This window comes from Miscanthus floridulus, chromosome 9, assembly GCF_019320115.1.
Source record: "Miscanthus floridulus cultivar M001 chromosome 9, ASM1932011v1, whole genome shotgun sequence".
Lineage (NCBI taxonomy): Eukaryota > Viridiplantae > Streptophyta > Magnoliopsida > Poales > Poaceae > Miscanthus > Miscanthus floridulus.
The window spans coordinates 121,596,440-121,618,956 of record NC_089588.1 but is presented as its reverse complement, the minus strand read 5'-3'; the positions used below and the strand labels follow the sequence as shown (position 1 = coordinate 121,618,956).

The window sequence follows — 22,517 nt, the reverse complement described above, 5'->3', positions numbered from 1 at the left end:
TAAATTCATCATGAGAATATAATTGCACCCAACCGCAGCAAATCTCATGAGAAGTCAACCCCAGATTTCATCATCACAAGTCAACTCTTGCTGTGAAGTGAACTCCAAATCTCATCAAAAGTCAACAATCACTTTCACTTCTATATATGCGCCTCTTTCTAAGACATTCCCAACACACAACTCACCGTCGTCACTCACCGGCGACAAGCAAAGTATAGAAGTCGTCGTCTCTTCCATGGCGAAACTCACCGTCACGGTCATCGTCCTGCTCACATTCCTCGCCGCCGCAGCAGCTGGCACGGTCTCAGATGCCGGCGCAACCACGACCATCCCGGCAGGTCGCCAACAAGCTGCCAGGAGGACCCGGTTCCTGCTTGCCAATAGCGCGGTCTACAACTCGCCGCCGCTGACACCATCGTACGGCGCTTGCTCCAAAAAGTCGGCCGCCGTGTGCTTCGCTCCGGGAAGCCCGGGTCCGACGTGCTGCGGCGGGCAGTGCGTGGACACGGCAGCCAGCGCCGACCACTGCGGCCGCTGCAACAAGCTCTGCAAGCACGATCGTAGCACGTGCTGCGGCGGCCGCTGCGTCGATCTGCTCTCGGACGAGGACAACTGTGGCACATGCGGGAACCGCTGCAACAAGAAGTGCAGCAACGGCTTCTGTGACTACGCCCTGTAATGTGCAGTGCGGCATATTTTAGACTTCTCCCCCGGCCCCTATTGAATTACATGTCATATTAGATATATCGTAAGACAAACATTTTTATATTTGATCATCAATTTAAAATATTGTATATATTAACAACATATTAATACTTTTGAAACTATATGCATTTTTTCTTCAAAAATTGATGGTCAAAGATAGAAATGTTTGATTTAGGGTAAACTAATGCGACATACCTTTGTTTTAAATCCAGTGAACAATCAATTGGACAGTAGGCTGTAAACTGCAAAACCAGAGGCATGATGTTGGACATGTCCCGCACAGCTATCTAAAGTGAGTCTGAGAAGGACTCAATTTTCATGTTTGATTCGGGTTAGTTTTCATGATGTATTTGGACTCTATCCTAGGGATAGACCTCTGACCTGTCTATCTATATCTATACCTAATATTAAAGAGAAAAAAATTATTCCTCCAAACTTTGGTCTCTCTCTCTCTCTCTCTCTATGTGCCCCCAATGTCTAGAGCATAAGAGTCATGGATGGTTTTTTACTAATAGCAGTTGCACACGATGAATTAGAAAGTAGAATCTTAATTGGTTTATTATCCTGTTGGCGAACTGAATTCATGACCAATATTCATATGAATTAGAATAATAGTGCACATCCAACGGCCGCGGCGGCCGGGGTCCGTGGCAGGGGCGCAGCCGCGGCTACCGCGCAGGGCGGGGCGTGGGGGATGGGGGCGGTGCGACGCTGCCAGCGGGCTGCCCTAGGGTTCCGCTCGGCGCTCGCATTCGGCGATTCGCTCGCTCCGTCTCCCATCTTCGTGTCTGGAGGAGTCGAGATGAGGTGAAGCCACGAGAGAAACTTGGGGAGTGGGCCATGGGGAGTGGAAAACGCCAAATGGGCCGTTGGGTGTGGGTTAGCCTGTGGGCTGCTTTGTGTTTGGAATCAAATATGAAGCGGAGAATAACATAAAGTATCAATTTGAGACTTTAATTGTATTATACATGTATATATATCTACAAACTACTATTTTTTTCCCAAAATGTTGGGTATGCCTGGGAATACCCAGGCACAACAGTGGGTCCGCCAGTGGCGCCGGCGCTGTGCGCTCAATGCGAGGGGACGGGGAGGTCGGCTCTGGGGTGGTGGCACGCTGTGCCACACCAGCGGCGGCCGGAGATGGCTTGCGGGCAGCGGTGGGCAGGCCCGAGTTGCTGCTCAGGGCGGCGTGGGCAGGGCCCTGGATCCAGGGAAGATGGAAGAAGATGAACTTTTCGATTGGGGAAGCAGCTGTGCGCCTGTGCCTGGCTAGTGGAGCGTATTTTAATCCAAACAGTACTGTTGATACATATCTATATCTATCTACAATTATTTAATATTAAAATGCTGATAGATGAACGTCAGACCGTGGCGCCGGCGGCGGCGGCGACCGGAGCTTGGCAGAGCGGGCAGGTGGCGTGGAGGCGGACCCACTCGCGAACGCAGGCGGAATGGAAGCAGTGCCTGCACGGCGACAGCGCCCTGAGGGCGCCGGCGGCGGCGAGCTCTGCCAGACACACACCGCACGTGGGTTCCTGCCGCCCGCCGCCGCCGTCGGTCCTGCATATGATCACCACGGGCACCGCATCGTCCTCCCTCGCCACCTCTATTGCCACTTCGGCCGCCACTGCCGGCGGCTGCTGCTGCGGTGCCCTCCTGCCACAGCATTACGACAGGCATTGTGGCAACCAGTATCAGTAGACCAGGAAACGGCCACGCAAATTGAGAAGAACTTGCATCCATCACGACAAACTTCCATCCATCAATCAAGAACAAATAAATATATATGTATGTGTGTGTGTCTATACACACACACACACACACACACACACACACACACACACACACACACACACACACACACACACACACACACACACATGTATTGTATACAACAAGAGACGATGATGTTTGAAGAAGAAACTCTCTACCTATTGCTTTAAAAAGGACATCACCAGAGGATAGTCCTACTCATTTACATTGAATATGCCTACTATAATACTACTATGTGCGCCCAAAAGCATGTAAAAGGTTTCCCTATTTTGAGACGTTTTCCAAAATTGTATTATCGTGGCTCCGTCCTTTAGTAAATCCTGGTCCAAACATTGGAATAATTCTAATGATTCCTGGCGACATGTAAATCCTGATCCAAACATTGAATTTCTGTGGCCTTCAAATGTTCAAATAATATAAGGATAGAAAGGTTTTAATGAATCGAACCAAGAAATTACAATTAAGATAGAATCAGAAATTTTCAGATGCTTTAATCTATTAATTATAACGAATGGTGGAATACTGCTGCTCTGCCACCACCTCCTCTGCCACGATGTGCGCCAACATATTCCAGTTACTGATTCAAAATTTTTATAAATATTTGTACAAGCAAGGCTTCAAAATTTTCCCCAAATTTTGCTCACTTGGACTACATAATGTTCTAGTAACATCGGTACGTACATGCATGTGTACAAAGTTCAAGTTAGCTGATTGAAACAACTAAACCACCACTTAGGCGGTGTATATAACAAATAAATCTCCAGTTATGGACATTTATCAGCAAGTTTTCTCACAGCTAAAGGTCAGAGCAGACTAAAACGGTGAAGTTATACTACTTGATTATAAAAATATGGCTCTTGCATTCACACCTCTACTTTGTATCGAAATTGTGATTTTGCTCCTGTCTTTTAGCTTTGTGAATTTACTCCTGCATTTTTCCAAAACGAAGCACCTCTTTACCCCTATTCCATTATCCTCCTAACGATGTTAACTTCTGTACAAAAGGACAAATATGACCATATGATTTTGCCGCTGGGTTTTAGGGCTATTTGTGTTTTAACCCCTAATTTGGAATATGACATTTGTATTGTATTTTGATAAAAATAGTTAGATTTGGTCAAATATATTTGGCACAATTTGTAATTATTTTGATTCAGATTTGATATTAAAAAATATTCAAATTTTGGCGGTGTCTTGGCAGCATTTTGATGGCATTATGGCAACAATATTAACCACATATGAAAACATGACAACAACCATGGGGGAAGCAACATTTCCACACATTTCAATGTCTTTCATGCATCATGTCAAACATGTCCACAAAAGTTACAAGTTTGCCTTGGATGTTGAACAAAAGCGATACATGTCTAGTTACAAGCATCTCATTTAAGGACCACCAGGAGGCCTAACAAACTAGCTTGCCTTCCTGTTGTTACTCCTGTTCATCCTCCTCCTCTTCCCCTCCCTCTTCCTTTGCCCCTTCCCCTTCCCATTTTGGTAGAGCTTGGACTGAGAAGTGTAGAAATTAGTTGGTTAGTAATGATTAGATCAAAAATATGTAGAAGTGAGTAGCAATACAACCATGACTCACATTGGGTCATTGTTGTCCTCTCCTAGCTTCTTCCCTCTCCTCTTCCCCTTCCCCTTCCCCTTCCTCTTCCTCTCATCCTCCCCAACATGTAGCACTTGCACTTGCACCAAAAACAGAAGAAACGTGATTTCAAAATTAGCAATGGTTAAATGAGGCAAACAATTAGTAACGACCAGAAATGCATGATTCATATTGGATCGGTACTGTCCTCTTTTAATCCTTGTTGTGAAAAATTGAGCCTTCTCTTTTGACTAGCAGTGAGGCCTCTTTAGCAAGTCTTGGCTAAATGTCCTGGTACATGGCACATAGAACATGATCTTATTTTCTTACTACTTCTAAACTCATCATATGCCTTGAACATAGACTTTCTAGGTCTCCCAGGTTTCCTTCTCAATTTAGGCTTATGGACTTTGTAGACTAAGTCAACATGTGGCCACATGTCATTGGAAAGAAACTACCTGCATATGCCTTTCTCAAACTTTCAATAGAGAAATATTCATGGACAAAGTCATCCATTTTTGTACCACTCTACTAAGCTTTGCAATGAAAGCTAGAGCATGTCTGCAGGGCTATCTAGTCATTTGCCAAGTCCTACAAGTATATGCCAAGCCCTACAAGTATATGTGTCTGATATTTGGGAAGGCAACATGGATGCATGAAGCTACGCAGTCGGCGATGTGCAAGACAATGTCGACAGATGTCGTAATCAACAACATTGGTGCGGCAACTACATGGCTTGTGGCGACTTGCTTTGCATGGCAGTTGGTTGCTATGTGTGGGACATCGTCTTTATGGTGGTGCAAGCAGTGACAACAGTGCATCGACTTGGTAGTTTGTTGGTGGTGTGTGGTGCTGGGTTATTTATGGAGTAACATTGTTTTTGGAGTTCTGTGCCTTTTTGCTGAGGAGTAGTGGTGTGGTTTTGTTGTACAGCTCATCTTGATGTCTCAACCAGCTTGTGCAATCTTTGTGTTGCTGTTTTTAGTTGTTAGACTAACTTTTTTATTGCTTTGTTTGTTGTAGTTGATCAACATTTTGAGGTCTAGTTGCTCTATTGTATCTGGTTGTTTTTACCTAGTTTGGGCTCATCTTATTTTTAATATAATCGGCAGCTCTTCTCCCTTTCGTTAAAAAAAGCAAAAAGACATAGCACAATAGGAAATTGTGAAACATACACATAAATGGTATGATAAACAAATTCATAATGTAAGCTTCCTCCTAACAGTGTAGAACATTACTTGTGATGCAAAGAAAAGTGAAACAACAACCCAAGACAAAAGACCAGTAGTACCAGTGATACTAGAAAAAACTAGGTGATGCATGGATTTGATTCGGGTCAGATGATAAACAAAGATGCCTAATTCTGACAGTAAACACCAAAAACTCCCAAACAATGCTCACCAAATACCTTATGAGGTCAATAATGAAGGGAGCAATTGCAACTTATATTCTGCTGATACTTCCATCAAGACAATTTATATCCAATGGATAAAATTTGCATATGCTACCTTTCACCTCTGTACTTTCTGTCAGTGTCGTTGGACCCTATCTTGGACAGTAAAAAACATTTTACACTTGTTCTCCTAAACCACAGCTGCTCAACTAATTATGTATATGCAGATCTCACACCTGGCACCAGGAGAACAAGTGAATTGTCAAACAAAGATGCAAAGTGTCGTGACAAAAAAAAGGATGGGTAGCATGATATAGTTTTTTTCTTGAACGCAAACTACATAGGGGAGAGATTCCCTGCCTGGATATATTGATTTGTCATCAACAGCTTCGGTTTTAGGGAACAAGGCGAAAACTCTGTCGTCTGGTTAATTCTGGAAAACTAGACTAAAACCAAAACATCAGCCCCAACATAAGGGCTAGATTGTGGCATGTCTACAAATACAACAAAAAGAGAGAAAAAGAAAAACTACAACACCAAGGCATAGGGACTCTTCGACGATGCCTCCAAGGAGGAAGATGATGTCACAACGTAATCATCGTCAGCCAAGCAACAAGAGGCGATGCTATAGGAGCTTGGCAAGGCTTTCGCCCGAGCCTTGTGCCGAGGAGTTGAAACGGGCCGACCATGGTGAAGTAGCAGCAAGATATTCTTCAGTGATGTCTTCAAAATGGAGATCATAGTCGTTGGCCTTGGTGTAACAAACAAACCATTTGACATAAAACAACATGCTGAGAAAGGAACAACACAAGCTCAAATCTCCTAGCAAATGGTGCTACAACACTACTAAAAAGTCACACACACACACACACACACACACACACACACACACACACACACACACACACACACACACACACACACACACACACACACACACACACACACACACACACACACACACACACACACACACACACACGCACACACACACACACACACACACACACACACACACACGCACACACACACACACGCACACACACACACACACACACACACACACACACACACACATACACACACAGGCGCGCACGCGCACACACACACGCGTGCCCCGCCATGGGAGGTCTGTCACCTTCTTCGCTGCTGTTGCTCCGCGGTCCATGGCCATCCCCGCTTTCGGGTGGCTGCTGCTCCTGCAGCGGTGGAGGCGGCAGAGCACTGACACCTTTGGCATCATTGTTGTTGCTCCATGGTCCAAGAACAAACCTGCTGGTATCCTGATTGTCGTCCTCCTTGTTGTGGCAGAAAAGGCGGTGGACACCCTAGCAAACAATGACCATCACTGCGAGGGAGGTGCTGAACAATGCCTGGTACGGTTTTTGGTCTCACACGGCCAAGATGACCATGGTGGGATGCCGGAGTCCTGTCCAGTGGCTCCTACCAGTTGCCCGCCAAGGGCGCGGTTGCCCACAGGTCGACGAGACGCTGGCATCCTCCCGCCGCACCGCAGCCAGTAAGGGCATTCTGGCCATCAATTGGTTAGACAGAGGAAATGGCCACGCAGATTGAGGTCCTCGATAATCTTGCAACAGTGAGTTTGATCAATCAATCAAGAACATAGTTTATATATATGAAAAAGCTTACCATTTCTAAAAATATGAAGAAAAATCTTTGTACTATTATATATACTTTTTTATTTTATAGAAAAGGGAGGAACAAAATAGGATGAAGCAATGCGATATAGTGTTACCCATTCCACATTCACCACACAGTGCACCAAACACACTACCAAAAAACAGAGATTTCCTGAAGGGAACATTTTTTCTATGAGAGTGCAAAGCATACTCTCATGAAAATAATCTTTTTCATGAGGGCGTTGTAAATTTCGTCGCGAAAACTCGTTTTCAAGAGAGTGCTCCACATTGTCATGAAATCAGTTGTTTTTCATGAGAGTGCTCCACGCACCGCCACGAAAATAACTATCCCGCCACGAAATTGTCTATTTTCATGAGAGCGATCATTTTCGTGAGAAGCAACTTGCCTGTCCATGAAATATGGTTTGCTAGTTTTCAGTAGAAAAATAAATTGCTACATGAAAATCAAGAACATGAACAAAAGTTTTCTCCTTTTAATCTGCAGCGAATTTTTGTAACTAGTCTGTCTCCATCGTGCTAACTTGTAAACATACCTAATTTAGTTTAAGGGAGTGCCCAAAGTGTATAAAAACATTCCATCTTGCGACATTTACTTAGGAAATTAAAAGTATCATGGTTCCATTTTTGCATGCATAGTTATTTGTTATTTAGTTTCTTACTACTATTTCTGTCTATATGATGGTTCGCATTCTAGGAAATCATATTGAAAATGGTAATATTTAATACAGTATAATTCCTGAAATATCAAGGTCAATGTAGTACTGGAAGAAATATGCTAAATATCTGCTAAAATAATTTTGTTGGGAGAAATCTAACAAATTCCTTCCCAAAGAATTCAATGGGATATTCTTGCAGCCTTCTTCTCTGGTGAGCTATGAGCTATCCTTTTTCTCCGACGAGGACCAACTTCGGCGGACTTGGCTCTGGTTAGGGGTGTTAGGGTTTTGGGTGTATGACGAGAGGTTGGGAGATTTTGTGGCTTCCCGGCTAATAGAGTGTTGCTAGGGGAGGCTGCCAGCCAAGCAGAGGCATAGCGGGTGGCTGAAGGGATGGCCGCTGATGTGGTCGAAGGAAGTTGGGCAATGCCGGCACCGGCGCCGAGGCTGCCTTTGTTCGAGTGGTTAGGGTTTGCGGCGGTGGCGGTGGCGCTGCTGGAGGTGAACAACGATGTACAGGAGGTCGTGGAGCGCAGCATGAAACAATGACTTCTCGACGGATTTGCTTGGGAGCGTGGTAGCAGGGCATGGGCTTCTGCGGCTAGAGGCGGAGGAGGCCGGGGCGAGGAACAAATGGAGAAAGAAGTGGCAATAGTGGATTGGGTGGCTCTGTGGCTACGGGAAGAAAAAGGAAAAAGGTAAGGTTGGAGAAGGAGATCCAGACCATAAATTTCATATCCAATGGTTAAAAATCCAACATATCTTTTTCCAACAAAAATCCATCACAAGACATGTAAACGGTCGCTTTTCTTAAAGTAAAATGTTGGATATGCATACCGCACAAAACACATGCTGACCACTGAATGCACAACAACGTGTTATGTAACCACATTTAATTTCATGTTTTTATAGTTAAGATTAGAATATATTATTAATTCTCACAAAATAATTGGAAAAGTAATAATTTGAATCATTAAAGAAAAACATATATATAAAAGAAAATAATACAGTCACACACACGCAGACGCACACGCGCACACACACACACACACGCGCGCGCACACACACCGCCGCCACGGAGGTCTGTCACCTTCTTCGCCGTTGTTGCTCCGCGGTCCACAGCCATCCCCGCTTTCAGGTGGCTGCTGTTCCTGCAGTGGTGGCGGCGGCAGAGCACTGACACGTTCAACATCGTCATTGTTGCTCCACGGTCCAAGAACAAAACTACTGGTATCCTGCTCGTTGTCCTCCTTGTCGCAGCAGAAACGGCGGTGGACACCCCAGCAAACAATGGCCATCACCTCGAGGGATGCATCGGACGACACCTGGTTTTTGGTCTCACGCAGCCATGATGACCGTGGTGGGATGCCGGAGTCCTGTCCCAGCGGCTCCTGCCAGTTGACCGCCAAGGGCGCGGTTGCCCATACGTCGACGAGACGCTGGCATCCTCCCGCCGCAGCCGCAACCAGTAAGGGCATTCTGACCATCAATTGATCAGGCAGAGGAAACGGCCACGCAGATTGAGATTGTCGTACAGATTGAGGTCCTCGATAATCTTGCAACTGCGAATTTGATCAATCAATCAAGAACATAGTTTATATATATGAATAAGCTTACGATTTCTGAAAATCGGAACAAAAATCTTTGTATGATTATATATACTTTCTTATTTTATAGAAAAGGGAGGAACAGAATAGGAGCAAGCAATGCGATATAGTGTTACCCATTCCACATTCACCACATAGTGCGCCAAACACATTACAAGAAACACAGAAATGTCCTGAGGGGAACAATTTTCCCGTGAGAGTGCAAAGCATACTCTCATGAAAATAATCTTTTTCATGAGGGTGATGTGAATTCCATCGGGAAACTCATTTTCGTGTGAGTGCTCCACATGCCGTCATGAAATGAGTTGTTTTTCATGAGAGTGCTCCACGCACCACCATGAAAATGACTATGCCACCACGAAATTGTCTATTTTCATGACAACGATCATTTTCATGAGAGGCAACTTTCCCGTCCACGAAATATGGTTTGCTAGTTTTTAGTAGAAAAATAAATTGCTTAAATACTGGAAAATCAAGAACATGAACAAAAGTTTTCTCCTTTTAATCTGCAGCGAATTTTTGTAACTAGTCTTTCTCCGTCGTGCTAACTTGTAAACATACCTAATTTAGTTTAAGGGAGTGCCCAAAGTGTATAAAAACATTCCATCTTGCGACATTTACTTAGGAAATTAAAAGTATCATGGTTCCATTTTTGCATGCATAGTTATTTGTTATTTAGTTTATTACTACTATTTCTGTCTATATGATGGTTCGCATTCTAGGAAATCATATTGAAAATGGTAATATTTAATACAGTATAATTCCTGAAATATCAAGGTCAATGTAGTACTGGAAGAAATATGCTAAATATCTGCTAAAATAATTTTGTTGGGAGAAATCTAACAAATTCCTTCCCAAAGAATTCAATGGGATATTCTTGCAGCCTCCTTCTCTGGTGAGCTATGAGCTATCCTTTTTCTCCGACGAGGACCAACTTCGGCGGACTTGGCTCTGGTTAGGGGTGTTAGGGTTTTGGGTGTATGACGAGAGGTTGGGAGATTTTGTGGCTTCCCGGCTAATAGAGTGTTGCTAGGGGAGGCTGTCAGCCAAGCAGAGGCGTAGCGGGTGGCTGAAGGGATGGCCGCTGATGTGGTCGAAGGAAGTTGGGCAATGCCGGCACCGGCGCCGAGGCTGCCTTTGTTCGAGTGGTTAGGGTTTGCGGCGGTGGCGGTGGCGGTGGCGCTGCTGGAGGTGAACAACGATGTACAGGAGGTCGTGGAGCGCAGCATGAAACAATGACTTCTCGACGGATTTGCTTGGGAGCGTGGTAGCAGGGCATGGGCTTCTGCGGCTAGAGGCGGAGGAGGCCGGGGCGAGGAACAAATGGAGAAAGAAGTGGCAATAGTGGATTGGGTGGCTCTGTGGCTACGGGAAGAAATAGGAAAAAGGTAAGGTTGGAGAAGGAGATCCAGACCATAAATTTCATATCCAATGGTTAAAAATCCAACATATCTTTTTCCAACAAAAATCCATCACAAGACATGTAAACGGTCGCTTTTCTTAAAGTAAAATGTTGGATATGCATACCGCACAAAACACATGCTGACCACTGAATGCACAACAACGTGTTATGTAACCACATTTAATTTCATGTTTTTATAGTTAAGATTAGAATATATTATTAATTCTCACAAAATAATTGGAAAAGTAATAATTTGAATCATTAAAGAAAAACATATATATAAAAGAAAATAATACAGTCACACACACGCAGACGCACACGCGCACACGCACACACACACACACGCGCGCGCACACACACCGCCGCCACGGAGGTCTGTCACCTTCTTCGCCGTTGTTGCTCCGCGGTCCACAGCCATCCCCGCTTTCAGGTGGCTGCTGTTCCTGCAGTGGTGGCGGCGGCAGAGCACTGACACGTTCAACATCGTCATTGTTGCTCCACGGTCCAAGAACAAAACTACTGGTATCCTGCTCGTTGTCCTCCTTGTCGCAGCAGAAACGGCGGTGGACACCCCAGCAAACAATGACCATCACCTCGAGGGATGCATCGGACGACACCTGGTTTTTGGTCTCACGCAGCCATGATGACCGTGGTGGGATGCCGGAGTCCTGTCCCAGCGGCTCCTGCCAGTTGACCGCCAAGGGCGCGGTTGCCCATACGTCGACGAGACGCTGGCATCCTCCCGCCGCAGCCGCAACCAGTAAGGGCATTCTGACCATCAATTGATCAGGCAGAGGAAACGGCCACGCAGATTGAGATTGTCGTACAGATTGAGGTCCTCGATAATCTTGCAACTGCAAATTTGATCAATCAATCAAGAACATAGTTTATATATATGAATAAGCTTACGATTTCTGAAAATCGGAACAAAAATCTTTGTATGATTATATATACTTTCTTATTTTATAGAAAAGGGAGGAACAGAATAGGAGCAAGCAATGCGATATAGTGTTACCCATTCCACATTCACCACATAGTGCGCCAAACACATTACAAGAAACACAGAAATGTCCTGAGGGGAACAATTTTCCCGTGAGAGTGCAAAGCATACTCTCATGAAAATAATCTTTTTCATGAGGGTGATGTGAATTCCATTGGGAAACTCATTTTCGTGTGAGTGCTCCACATGCCGTCATGAAATGAGTTGTTTTTCATGAGAGTGCTCCACGCACCACCATGAAAATGACTATGCCACCACGAAATTGTCTATTTTCATGACAACGATCATTTTCATGAGAGGCAACTTTCCCGTCCACGAAATATGGTTTGCTAGTTTTTAGTAGAAAAATAAATTGCTTAAATACTGGAAAATCAAGAACATGAACAAAAGTTTTCTCCTTTTAATCTGCAGCGAATTTTTGTAACTAGTCTTTCTCCGTCGTGCTAACTTGTAAACATACCTAATTTAGTTTAAGGGAGTGCCCAAAGTGTATAAAAACATTCCATCTTGCGACATTTACTTAGGAAATTAAAAGTATCATGGTTCCATTTTTGCATGCATAGTTATTTGTTATTTAGTTTATTACTACTATTTCTGTCTATATGATGGTTCGCATTCTAGGAAATCATATTGAAAATGGTAATATTTAATACAGTATAATTCCTGAAATATCAAGGTCAATGTAGTACTGGAAGAAATATGCTAAATATCTGCTAAAATAATTTTGTTGGGAGAAATCTAACAAATTCCTTCCCAAAGAATTCAATGGGATATTCTTGCAGCCTCCTTCTCTGGTGAGCTATGAGCTATCCTTTTTCTCCGACGAGGACCAACTTCGGCAGACTTGGCTCTGGTTAGGGGTGTTAGGGTTTTGGGTGTATGACGAGAGGTTGGGAGATTTTGTGGCTTCCCGGCTAATAGAGTGTTGCTAGGGGAGGCTGCCAGCCAAGCAGAGGCGTAGCGGGTGGCTGAAGGGATGGCCGCTGATGTGGTCGAAGGAAGTTGGGCAATGCCGGCACCGGCGCCGAGGCTGCCTTTGTTCGAGTGGTTAGGGTTTGCGGCGGTGGCGGTGGCGGTGGCGCTGCTGGAGGTGAACAACGATGTACAGGAGGTCGTGGAGCGCAGCATGAAACAATGACTTCTCGACGGATTTGCTTGGGAGCGTGGTAGCAGGGCATGGGCTTCTGCGGCTAGAGGCGGAGGAGGCCGGGGCGAGGAACAAATGGAGAAAGAAGTGGCAATAGTGGATTGGGTGGCTCTGTGGCTACGGGAAGAAAAAGGAAAAAGGTAAGGTTGGAGAAGGAGATCCAGACCATAAATTTCATATCCAATGGTTAAAAATCCAACATATCTTTTTCCAACAAAAATCCATCCCAAGACATGTAAACGGTCGCTTTTCTTAAAGTAAAATGTTGGATATGCATACCGCACAAAACACATGCTGACCACTGAATGCACAACAACGTGTTATGTAACCACATTTAATTTCATGTTTTTATAGTTAAGATTAGAATATATTATTAATTCTCACAAAATAATTGGAAAAGTAATAATTTGAATCATTAAAGAAAAACATATATATAAAAGAAAATAATACAGTCACACACACGCAGATGCACACGCGCACACGCACACACACACACACGCGCGCGCACACACACCGCCGCCACGGAGGTCTGTCACCTTCTTCGCCGTTGTTGCTCCGCGGTCCACAGCCATCCCCGCTTTCAGGTGGCTGCTGTTCCTGCAGTGGTGGCGGCGGCAGAGCACTGACACGTTCAACATCGTCATTGTTGCTCCACGGTCCAAGAACAAAACTACTGGTATCCTGCTCGTTGTCCTCCTTGTCGCAGCAGAAACGGCGGTGGACACCCCAGCAAACAATGACCATCACCTCGAGGGATGCATCGGACGACACCTGGTTTTTGGTCTCACGCAGCCATGATGACCGTGGTGGGATGCCGGAGTCCTGTCCCAGCGGCTCCTGCCAGTTGACCGCCAAGGGCGCGGTTGCCCATACGTCGACGAGACGCTGGCATCCTCCCGCCGCAGCCGCAACCAGTAAGGGCATTCTGACCATCAATTGATCAGGCAGAGGAAACGGCCACGCAGATTGAGATTGTCGTACAGATTGAGGTCCTCGATAATCTTGCAACTGCGAATTTGATCAATCAATCAAGAACATAGTTTATATATATGAATAAGCTTACGATTTCTGAAAATCGGAACAAAAATCTTTGTATGATTATATATACTTTCTTATTTTATAGAAAAGGGAGGAACAGAATAGGAGCAAGCAATGCGATATAGTGTTACCCATTCCACATTCACCACATAGTGCGCCAAACACATTACAAGAAACACAGAAATGTCCTGAGGGGAACAATTTTCCCGTGAGAGTGCAAAGCATACTCTCATGAAAATAATCTTTTTCATGAGGGTGATGTGAATTCCATCGGGAAACTCATTTTCGTGTGAGTGCTCCACATGCCGTCATGAAATGAGTTGTTTTTCATGAGAGTGCTCCACGCACCACCATGAAAATGACTATGCCACCACGAAATTGTCTATTTTCATGACAACGATCATTTTCATGAGAGGCAACTTTCCCGTCCACGAAATATGGTTTGCTAGTTTTTAGTAGAAAAATAAATTGCTTAAATACTGGAAAATCAAGAACATGAACAAAAGTTTTCTCCTTTTAATCTGCAGCGAATTTTTGTAACTAGTCTTTCTCCGTCGTGCTAACTTGTAAACATACCTAATTTAGTTTAAGGGAGTACCCAAAGCGTATAAAAACATTCCATCTTGCGACATTTACTTAGGAAATTAAGAGTATCATGGTTCCATTTTTGCATGCATAGTTATTGTTTATTAGTTTATTACTACTATTTCTGTCCTAACGATGGTTCGCATTCTTGTAAATCATATTGAAAATGGAAACATTTAATACAGTATAATTCCTGAAATATCAAGGTCAATGTAGTACTGGAAGAAATATGCTAAATATCTGCTAAAATAATTTTGTTGGGAGAAATCTAACAAATTCCTTCCCAAAGAATTCAATGGGATATTCTTGCAGCCTCCTTCTCTGGTGAGCTATGAGCTATCCTTTTTCTCCGACGAGGACCAACTTCGGCGGACTTGGCTCTGGTTAGGGGTGTTAGGGTTTTGGGTGTATGACGAGAGGTTGGGAGATTTTGTGGCTTCCCGGCTAATAGAGTGTTGCTAGGGGAGGCTGCCAGCCAAGCAGAGGCATAGCGGGTGGCTGAAGGGATGGCCGCTGATGTGGTCGAAGGAAGTTGGGCAATGCCGGCACCGGCGCCGAGGCTGCCTTTGTTCGAGTGGTTAGGGTTTGCGGCGGTGGCGGTGGCGGTGGCGCTGCTGGAGGTGAACAACGATGTACAGGAGGTCGTGGAGCGCAGCATGAAACAATGACTTCTCGACGGATTTGCTTGGGAGCGTGGTAGCAGGGCATGGGCTTCTGCGGCTAGAGGCGGAGGAGGCCGGGGTGAGGAACAAATGGAGAAAGAAGTGGCAATAGTGGATTGGGTGGCTCTGTGGCTACGGGAAGAAAAAGGAAAAAGGTAAGGTTGGAGAAGGAGATCCAGACCATAAATTTCATATCCAATGGTTAAAAATCCAACATATCTTTTTCCAACAAAAATCCATCACAAGACATGTAAACGGTCGCTTTTCTTAAAGTAAAATGTTGGATATGCATACCGCACAAAACACATGCTGACCACTGAATGCACAACAACGTGTTATGTAACCACATTTAATTTCATGTTTTTATAGTTAAGATTAGAATATATTATTAATTCTCACAAAATAATTGGAAAAGTAATAATTTGAATCATTAAAGAAAAACATATATATAAAAGAAAATAATACAGTCACACACACGCAGACGCACACGCGCACACGCACACACACACACACACGCGCGCGCACACACACCGCCGCCACGGAGGTCTGTCACCTTCTTCGCCGTTGTTGCTCCGCGGTCCACAGCCATCCCCACTTTCAGGTGGCTGCTGTTCCTGCAGTGGTGGCGGCGGCGGAGCACTGACACGTTCAACATCGTCATTGTTGCTCCACGGTCCAAGAACAAAACTACTGGTATCCTGCTCGTTGTCCTCCTTGTCGCAGCAGAAACGGCGGTGGACACCCCAGCAAACAATGACCATCACCTCGAGGGATGCATCGGACGACACCTGGTTTTTGGTCTCACGCAGCCATGATGACCGTGGTGGGATGCCGGAGTCCTGTCCCAGCGGCTCCTGCCAGTTGACCGCCAAGGGCGCGGTTGCCCATACGTCGACGAGACGCTGGCATCCTCCCGCCGCAGCCGCAACCAGTAAGGGCATTCTGACCATCAATTGATCAGGCAGAGGAAACGGCCACGCAGATTGAGATTGTCGTACAGATTGAGGTCCTCGATAATCTTGCAACTGCGAATTTGATCAATCAATCAAGAACATAGTTTATATATATGAATAAGCTTACGATTTCTGAAAATCGGAACAAAAATCTTTGTATGATTATATATACTTTCTTATTTTATAGAAAAGGGAGGAACAGAATAGGAGCAAGCAATGCGATATAGTGTTACCCATTCCACATTCACCACATAGTGCGCCAAACACATTACAAGAAACACAGAAATGTCCTGAGGGGAACAATTTTCCCGTGAGAGTGCAAAGCATACTCTCATGAAAATAATCTTTTTCATGAGGGTGATGTGAATTCCATCGGGAAACTCATTTTCGTGTGAGTGCTCCACATGCCGTCATGAAATGAGTTGTTTTTCATGAGAGTGCTCCACGCACCACCATGAAAATGACTATGCCACCACGAAATTGTCTATTTTCATGACAACGATCATTTTCATGAGAGGCAACTTTCCCGTCCACGAAATATGGTTTGCTAGTTTTTAGTAGAAAAATAAATTGCTTAAATACTGGAAAATCAAGAACATGAACAAAAGTTTTCTCCTTTTAATCTGCAGCGAATTTTTGTAACTAGTCTTTCTCCGTCGTGCTAACTTGTAAACATACCTAATTTAGTTTAAGGGAGTACCCAAAGCGTATAAAAACATTCCATCTTGCGACATTTACTTAGGAAATTAAGAGTATCATGGTTCCATTTTTGCATGCATAGTTATTGTTTATTAGTTTATTACTACTATTTCTGTCCTAACGATGGTTCGCATTCTTGTAAATCATATTGAAAATGGAAACATTTAATACAGTATAATTCCTGAAATATCAAGGTCAATGTAGTACTGGAAGAAATATGCTAAATATCTGCTAAAATAATTTTGTTGGGAGAAATCTAACAAATTCCTTCCCAAAGAATTCAATGGGATATTCTTGCAGCCTCCTTCTCTGGTGAGCTATGAGCTATCCTTTTTCTCCGACGAGGACCAACTTCGGCGGACTTGGCTCTGGTTAGGGGTGTTAGGGTTTTGGGTGTATGACGAGAGGTTGGGAGATTTTGTGGCTTCCCGGCTAATAGAGTGTTGCTAGGGGAGGCTGCCAGCCAAGCAGAGGCGTAGCGGGTGGCTGAAGGGATGGCCGCTGATGTGGTCGAAGGAAGTTGGGCAATGCCGGCACCGGCGCCGAGGCTGCCTTTGTTCGAGTGGTTAGGGTTTGCGGCGGTGGCGGTGGCGGTGGCGCTGCTGGAGGTGAACAACGATGTACAGGAGGTCGTGGAGCGCAGCATGAAACAATGACTTCTCGACGGATTTGCTTGGGAGCGTGGTAGCAGGGCATGGGCTTCTGCGGCTAGAGGCGGAGGAGGCCGGGGTGAGGAACAAATGGAGAAAGAAGTGGCAATAGTGGATTGGGTGGCTCTGTGGCTACGGGAAGAAAAAGGAAAAAGGTAAGGTTGGAGAAGGAGATCCAGACCATAAATTTCATATCCAATGGTTAAAAATCCAACATATCTTTTTCCAACAAAAATCCATCACAAGACATGTAAACGGTCGCTTTTCTTAAAGTAAAATGTTGGATATGCATACCGCACAAAACACATGCTGACCACTGAATGCACAACAACGTGTTATGTAACCACATTTAATTTCATGTTTTTATAGTTAAGATTAGAATATATTATTAATTCTCACAAAATAATTGGAAAAGTAATAATTTGAATCATTAAAGAAAAACATATATATAAAAGAAAATAATACAGTCACACACACGCAGACGCACACGCGCACACGCACACACACACACACACGCGCGCGCACACACACCGCCGCCACGGAGGTCTGTCACCTTCTTCGCCGTTGTTGCTCCGCGGTCCACAGCCATCCCCACTTTCAGGTGGCTGCTGTTCCTGCAGTGGTGGCGGCGGCGGAGCACTGACACGTTCAACATCGTCATTGTTGCTCCACGGTCCAAGAACAAAACTACTGGTATCCTGCTCGTTGTCCTCCTTGTCGCAGCAGAAACGGCGGTGGACACCCCAGCAAACAATGACCATCACCTCGAGGGATGCATCGGACGACACCTGGTTTTTGGTCTCACGCAGCCATGATGACCGTGGTGGGATGCCGGAGTCCTGTCCCAGCGGCTCCTGCCAGTTGACCGCCAAGGGCGCGGTTGCCCATACGTCGACGAGACGCTGGCATCCTCCCGCCGCAGCCGCAACCAGTAAGGGCATTCTGACCATCAATTGATCAGGCAGAGGAAACGGCCACGCAGATTGAGATTGTCGTACAGATTGAGGTCCTCGATAATCTTGCAACTGCGAATTTGATCAATCAATCAAGAACATAGTTTATATATATGAATAAGCTTACGATTTCTGAAAATCGGAACAAAAATCTTTGTATGATTATATATACTTTCTTATTTTATAGAAAAGGGAGGAACAGAATAGGAGCAAGCAATGCGATATAGTGTTACCCATTCCACATTCACCACATAGTGCGCCAAACACATTACAAGAAACACAGAAATGTCCTGAGGGGAACAATTTTCCCGTGAGAGTGCAAAGCATACTCTCATGAAAATAATCTTTTTCATGAGGGTGATGTGAATTCCATCGGGAAACTCATTTTCGTGTGAGTGCTCCACATGCCGTCATGAAATGAGTTGTTTTTCATGAGAGTGCTCCACGCACCACCATGAAAATGACTATGCCACCACGAAATTGTCTATTTTCATGACAACGATCATTTTCATGAGAGGCAACTTTCCCGTCCACGAAATATGGTTTGCTAGTTTTTAGTAGAAAAATAAATTGCTTAAATACTGGAAAATCAAGAACATGAACAAAAGTTTTCTCCTTTTAATCTGCAGCGAATTTTTGTAACTAGTCTTTCTCCGTCGTGCTAACTTGTAAACATACCTAATTTAGTTTAAGGGAGTACCCAAAGCGTATAAAAACATTCCATCTTGCGACATTTACTTAGGAAATTAAGAGTATCATGGTTCCATTTTTGCATGCATAGTTATTGTTTATTAGTTTATTACTACTATTTCTGTCCTAACGATGGTTCGCATTCTTGTAAATCATATTGAAAATGGAAACATTTAATACAGTATAATTCCTGAAATATCAAGGTCAATGTAGTACTGGAAGAAATATGCTAAATATCTGCTAAAATAATTTTGTTGGGAGAAATCTAACAAATTCCTTCCCAAAGAATTCAATGGGATATTCTTGCAGCCTCCTTCTCTGGTGAGCTATGAGCTATCCTTTTTCTCCGACGAGGACCAACTTCGGCGGACTTGGCTCTGGTTAGGGGTGTTAGGGTTTTGGGTGTATGACGAGAGGTTGGGAGATTTTGTGGCTTCCCGGCTAATAGAGTGTTGCTAGGGGAGGCTGCCAGCCAAGCAGAGGCGTAGCGGGTGGCTGAAGGGATGGCCGCTGATGTGGTCGAAGGAAGTTGGGCAATGCCGGCACCGGCGCCGAGGCTGCCTTTGTTCGAGTGGTTAGGGTTTGCGGCGGTGGCGGTGGCGGTGGCGCTGCTGGAGGTGAACAACGATGTACAGGAGGTCGTGGAGCGCAGCATGAAACAATGACTTCTCGACGGATTTGCTTGGGAGCGTGGTAGCAGGGCATGGGCTTCTGCGGCTAGAGGCGGAGGAGGCCGGGGCGAGGAACAAATGGAGAAAGAAGTGGCAATAGTGGATTGGGTGGCTCTGTGGCTACGGGAAGAAAAAGGAAAAAGGTAAGGTTGGAGAAGGAGATCCAGGACCATAAATTTCATATCCAATGGTTAAAAATCCAACATATCTTTTTCCAACAAAAATCCATCACAAGACATGTAAACGGTCGCTTTTCTTAAAGTAAAATGTTGGATATGCATACCGCACAAAACACATGCTGACCACTGAATGCACAACAACGTGTTATGTAACCACATTTAATTTCATGTTTTTATAGTTAAGATTAGAATATATTATTAATTCTCACAAAATAATTGGAAAAGTAATAATTTGAATCATTAAAGAAAAACATATATATAAAAGAAAATAATACAGTCACACACACGCAGACGCACACGCGCACACGCACACACACACACACACGCGCGCGCACACACACCGCCGCCACGGAGGTCTGTCACCTTCTTCGCCGTTGTTGCTCCGCGGTCCACAGCCATCCCCAGCTTTCAGGTGGCTGCTGTTCCTGCAGTGGTGGCGGCGGCAGGAGCACTGACACGTTCAACATCGTCATTGTTGCTCCACGGTCCAAGAACAAAACTACTGGTATCCTGCTCGTTGTCCTCCTTGTCGCAGCAGAAACGGCGGTGGACACCCCAGCAAACAATGACCATCACCTCGAGGGATGCATCGGACGACACCTGGTTTTTGGTCTCACGCAGCCATGATGACCGTGGTGGGATGCCGGAGTCCTGTCCCAGCGGCTCCTGCCAGTTGACCGCCAAGGGCGCGGTTGCCCATACGTCGACGAGACGCTGGCATCCTCCCGCCGCAGCCGCAACCAGTAAGGGCATTCTGACCATCAATTGATCAGGCAGAGGAAACGGCCACGCAGATTGAGATTGTCGTACAGATTGAGGTCCTCGATAATCTTGCAACTGCGAATTTGATCAATCAATCAAGAACATAGTTTATATATATGAATAAGCTTACGATTTCTGAAAATCGGAACAAAAATCTTTGTATGATTATATATACTTTCTTATTTTATAGAAAAGGGAGGAACAGAATAGGAGCAAGCAATGCGATATAGTGTTACCCATTCCACATTCACCACATAGTGCGCCAAACACATTACAAGAAACACAGAAATGTCCTGAGGGGAACAATTTTCCCGTGAGAGTGCAAAGCATACTCTCATGAAAATAATCTTTTTCATGAGGGTGATGTGAATTCCATCGGGAAACTCATTTTCGTGTGAGTGCTCCACATGCCGTCATGAAATGAGTTGTTTTTCATGAGAGTGCTCCACGCACCACCATGAAAATGACTATGCCACCACGAAATTGTCTATTTTCATGACAACGATCATTTTCATGAGAGGCAACTTTCCCGTCCACGAAATATGGTTTGCTAGTTTTTAGTAGAAAAATAAATTGCTTAAATACTGGAAAATCAAGAACATGAACAAAAGTTTTCTCCTTTTAATCTGCAGCGAATTTTTGTAACTAGTCTTTCTCCGTCGTGCTAACTTGTAAACATACCTAATTTAGTTTAAGGGAGTACCCAAAGCGTATAAAAACATTCCATCTTGCGACATTTACTTAGGAAATTAAGAGTATCATGGTTCCATTTTTGCATGCATAGTTATTGTTTATTAGTTTATTACTACTATTTCTGTCCTAACGATGGTTCGCATTCTTGTAAATCATATTGAAAATGGAAACATTTAATACAGTATAATTCCTGAAATATCAAGGTCAATGTAGTACTGGAAGAAATATGCTAAATATCTGCTAAAAGAATTTTGTGGGGAGAAATCTAACAAATTCCTTCCCAAAGAATTCAATAGGAGATTCTTGCAGCCTCCTTCTCTGCTGAGCTATGAGCTATCCTTTTTCTCCGATGAGGACCAACTGTGGCAGACTTGGCTCTGGTTAGGGGCGTTAGGGTTTTGGGGGTATGATGAGAGGTTGGGGTATTTTGTGGCTTCCCAGCTATAGAGTGTTGCTAGGGGAGGCCGCCAGCCTAGCAGAGGCATGGCAGGTGGCTGAAGGGATGGCTGTGGATGTGATGGAAGGAAGTTGGGCAAAGCCGGTGCCGACGCTGGCGCTGAGGCTGCCTTTGTTCGAGTAGTTAGGGTTTGCGGTGGTGGAGGTGGTGGTGGCGCTGCTGGAGGTGACCAGCGATGTACAGGAGGCGGTGGAGCGCATCATGAAACAACGACTTCTGTACGGATTTGCTTGGGAGCATGGTAGCAGGGAAAGGGCTTCGGCGGCTTGGCGCCGCCGATGCTAGAGACGGAGGCGGCCGGGGCGAGGAACAAATGGAGAAAGATGTGGCAATAGTGGATTGGGTGGCTCTGTGGCTACGGGAAGAAAAAGGAAAAAGGTAAGGTTGGAGAAGGAGATCTGGACCATAAATTTCATATCCAATGGTTAAAAATCCAACAGATCTTTTTCGAACAAAAATCCATCATAAGACATGTAAACGGTCGCTTTTCTTGGATATGCATACCACACAAAACACATGCTGACCACTGAATGCACCACAACGTGTTATGTAACCACATTTAATTTCATGTTTGTATAGTTAAGATT

General features: G+C 44.7%; 1 protein-coding gene across 1 annotated transcript; it reads left to right on the top strand.

Annotated features, from left to right (window-relative positions):
• The first annotated feature begins 235 nt into the window (after positions 1-235).
• Positions 236-679, top strand: LOC136483170 (protein STIG1-like). The gene has a single exon (XM_066480251.1). The coding sequence runs from the start codon at positions 236-238 to the stop codon at positions 677-679; it is 444 nt and encodes a 147-aa protein (XP_066336348.1).
• Positions 680-22,517: the final 21,838 nt, after the last annotated feature.

Coding starts and splice junctions, on each gene's coding strand:
- LOC136483170 (XM_066480251.1), top strand. CDS start 236: ATGGCGAAACTCACCGTCACGGTCATCGTCCTGCTCACATTCCTCGCC.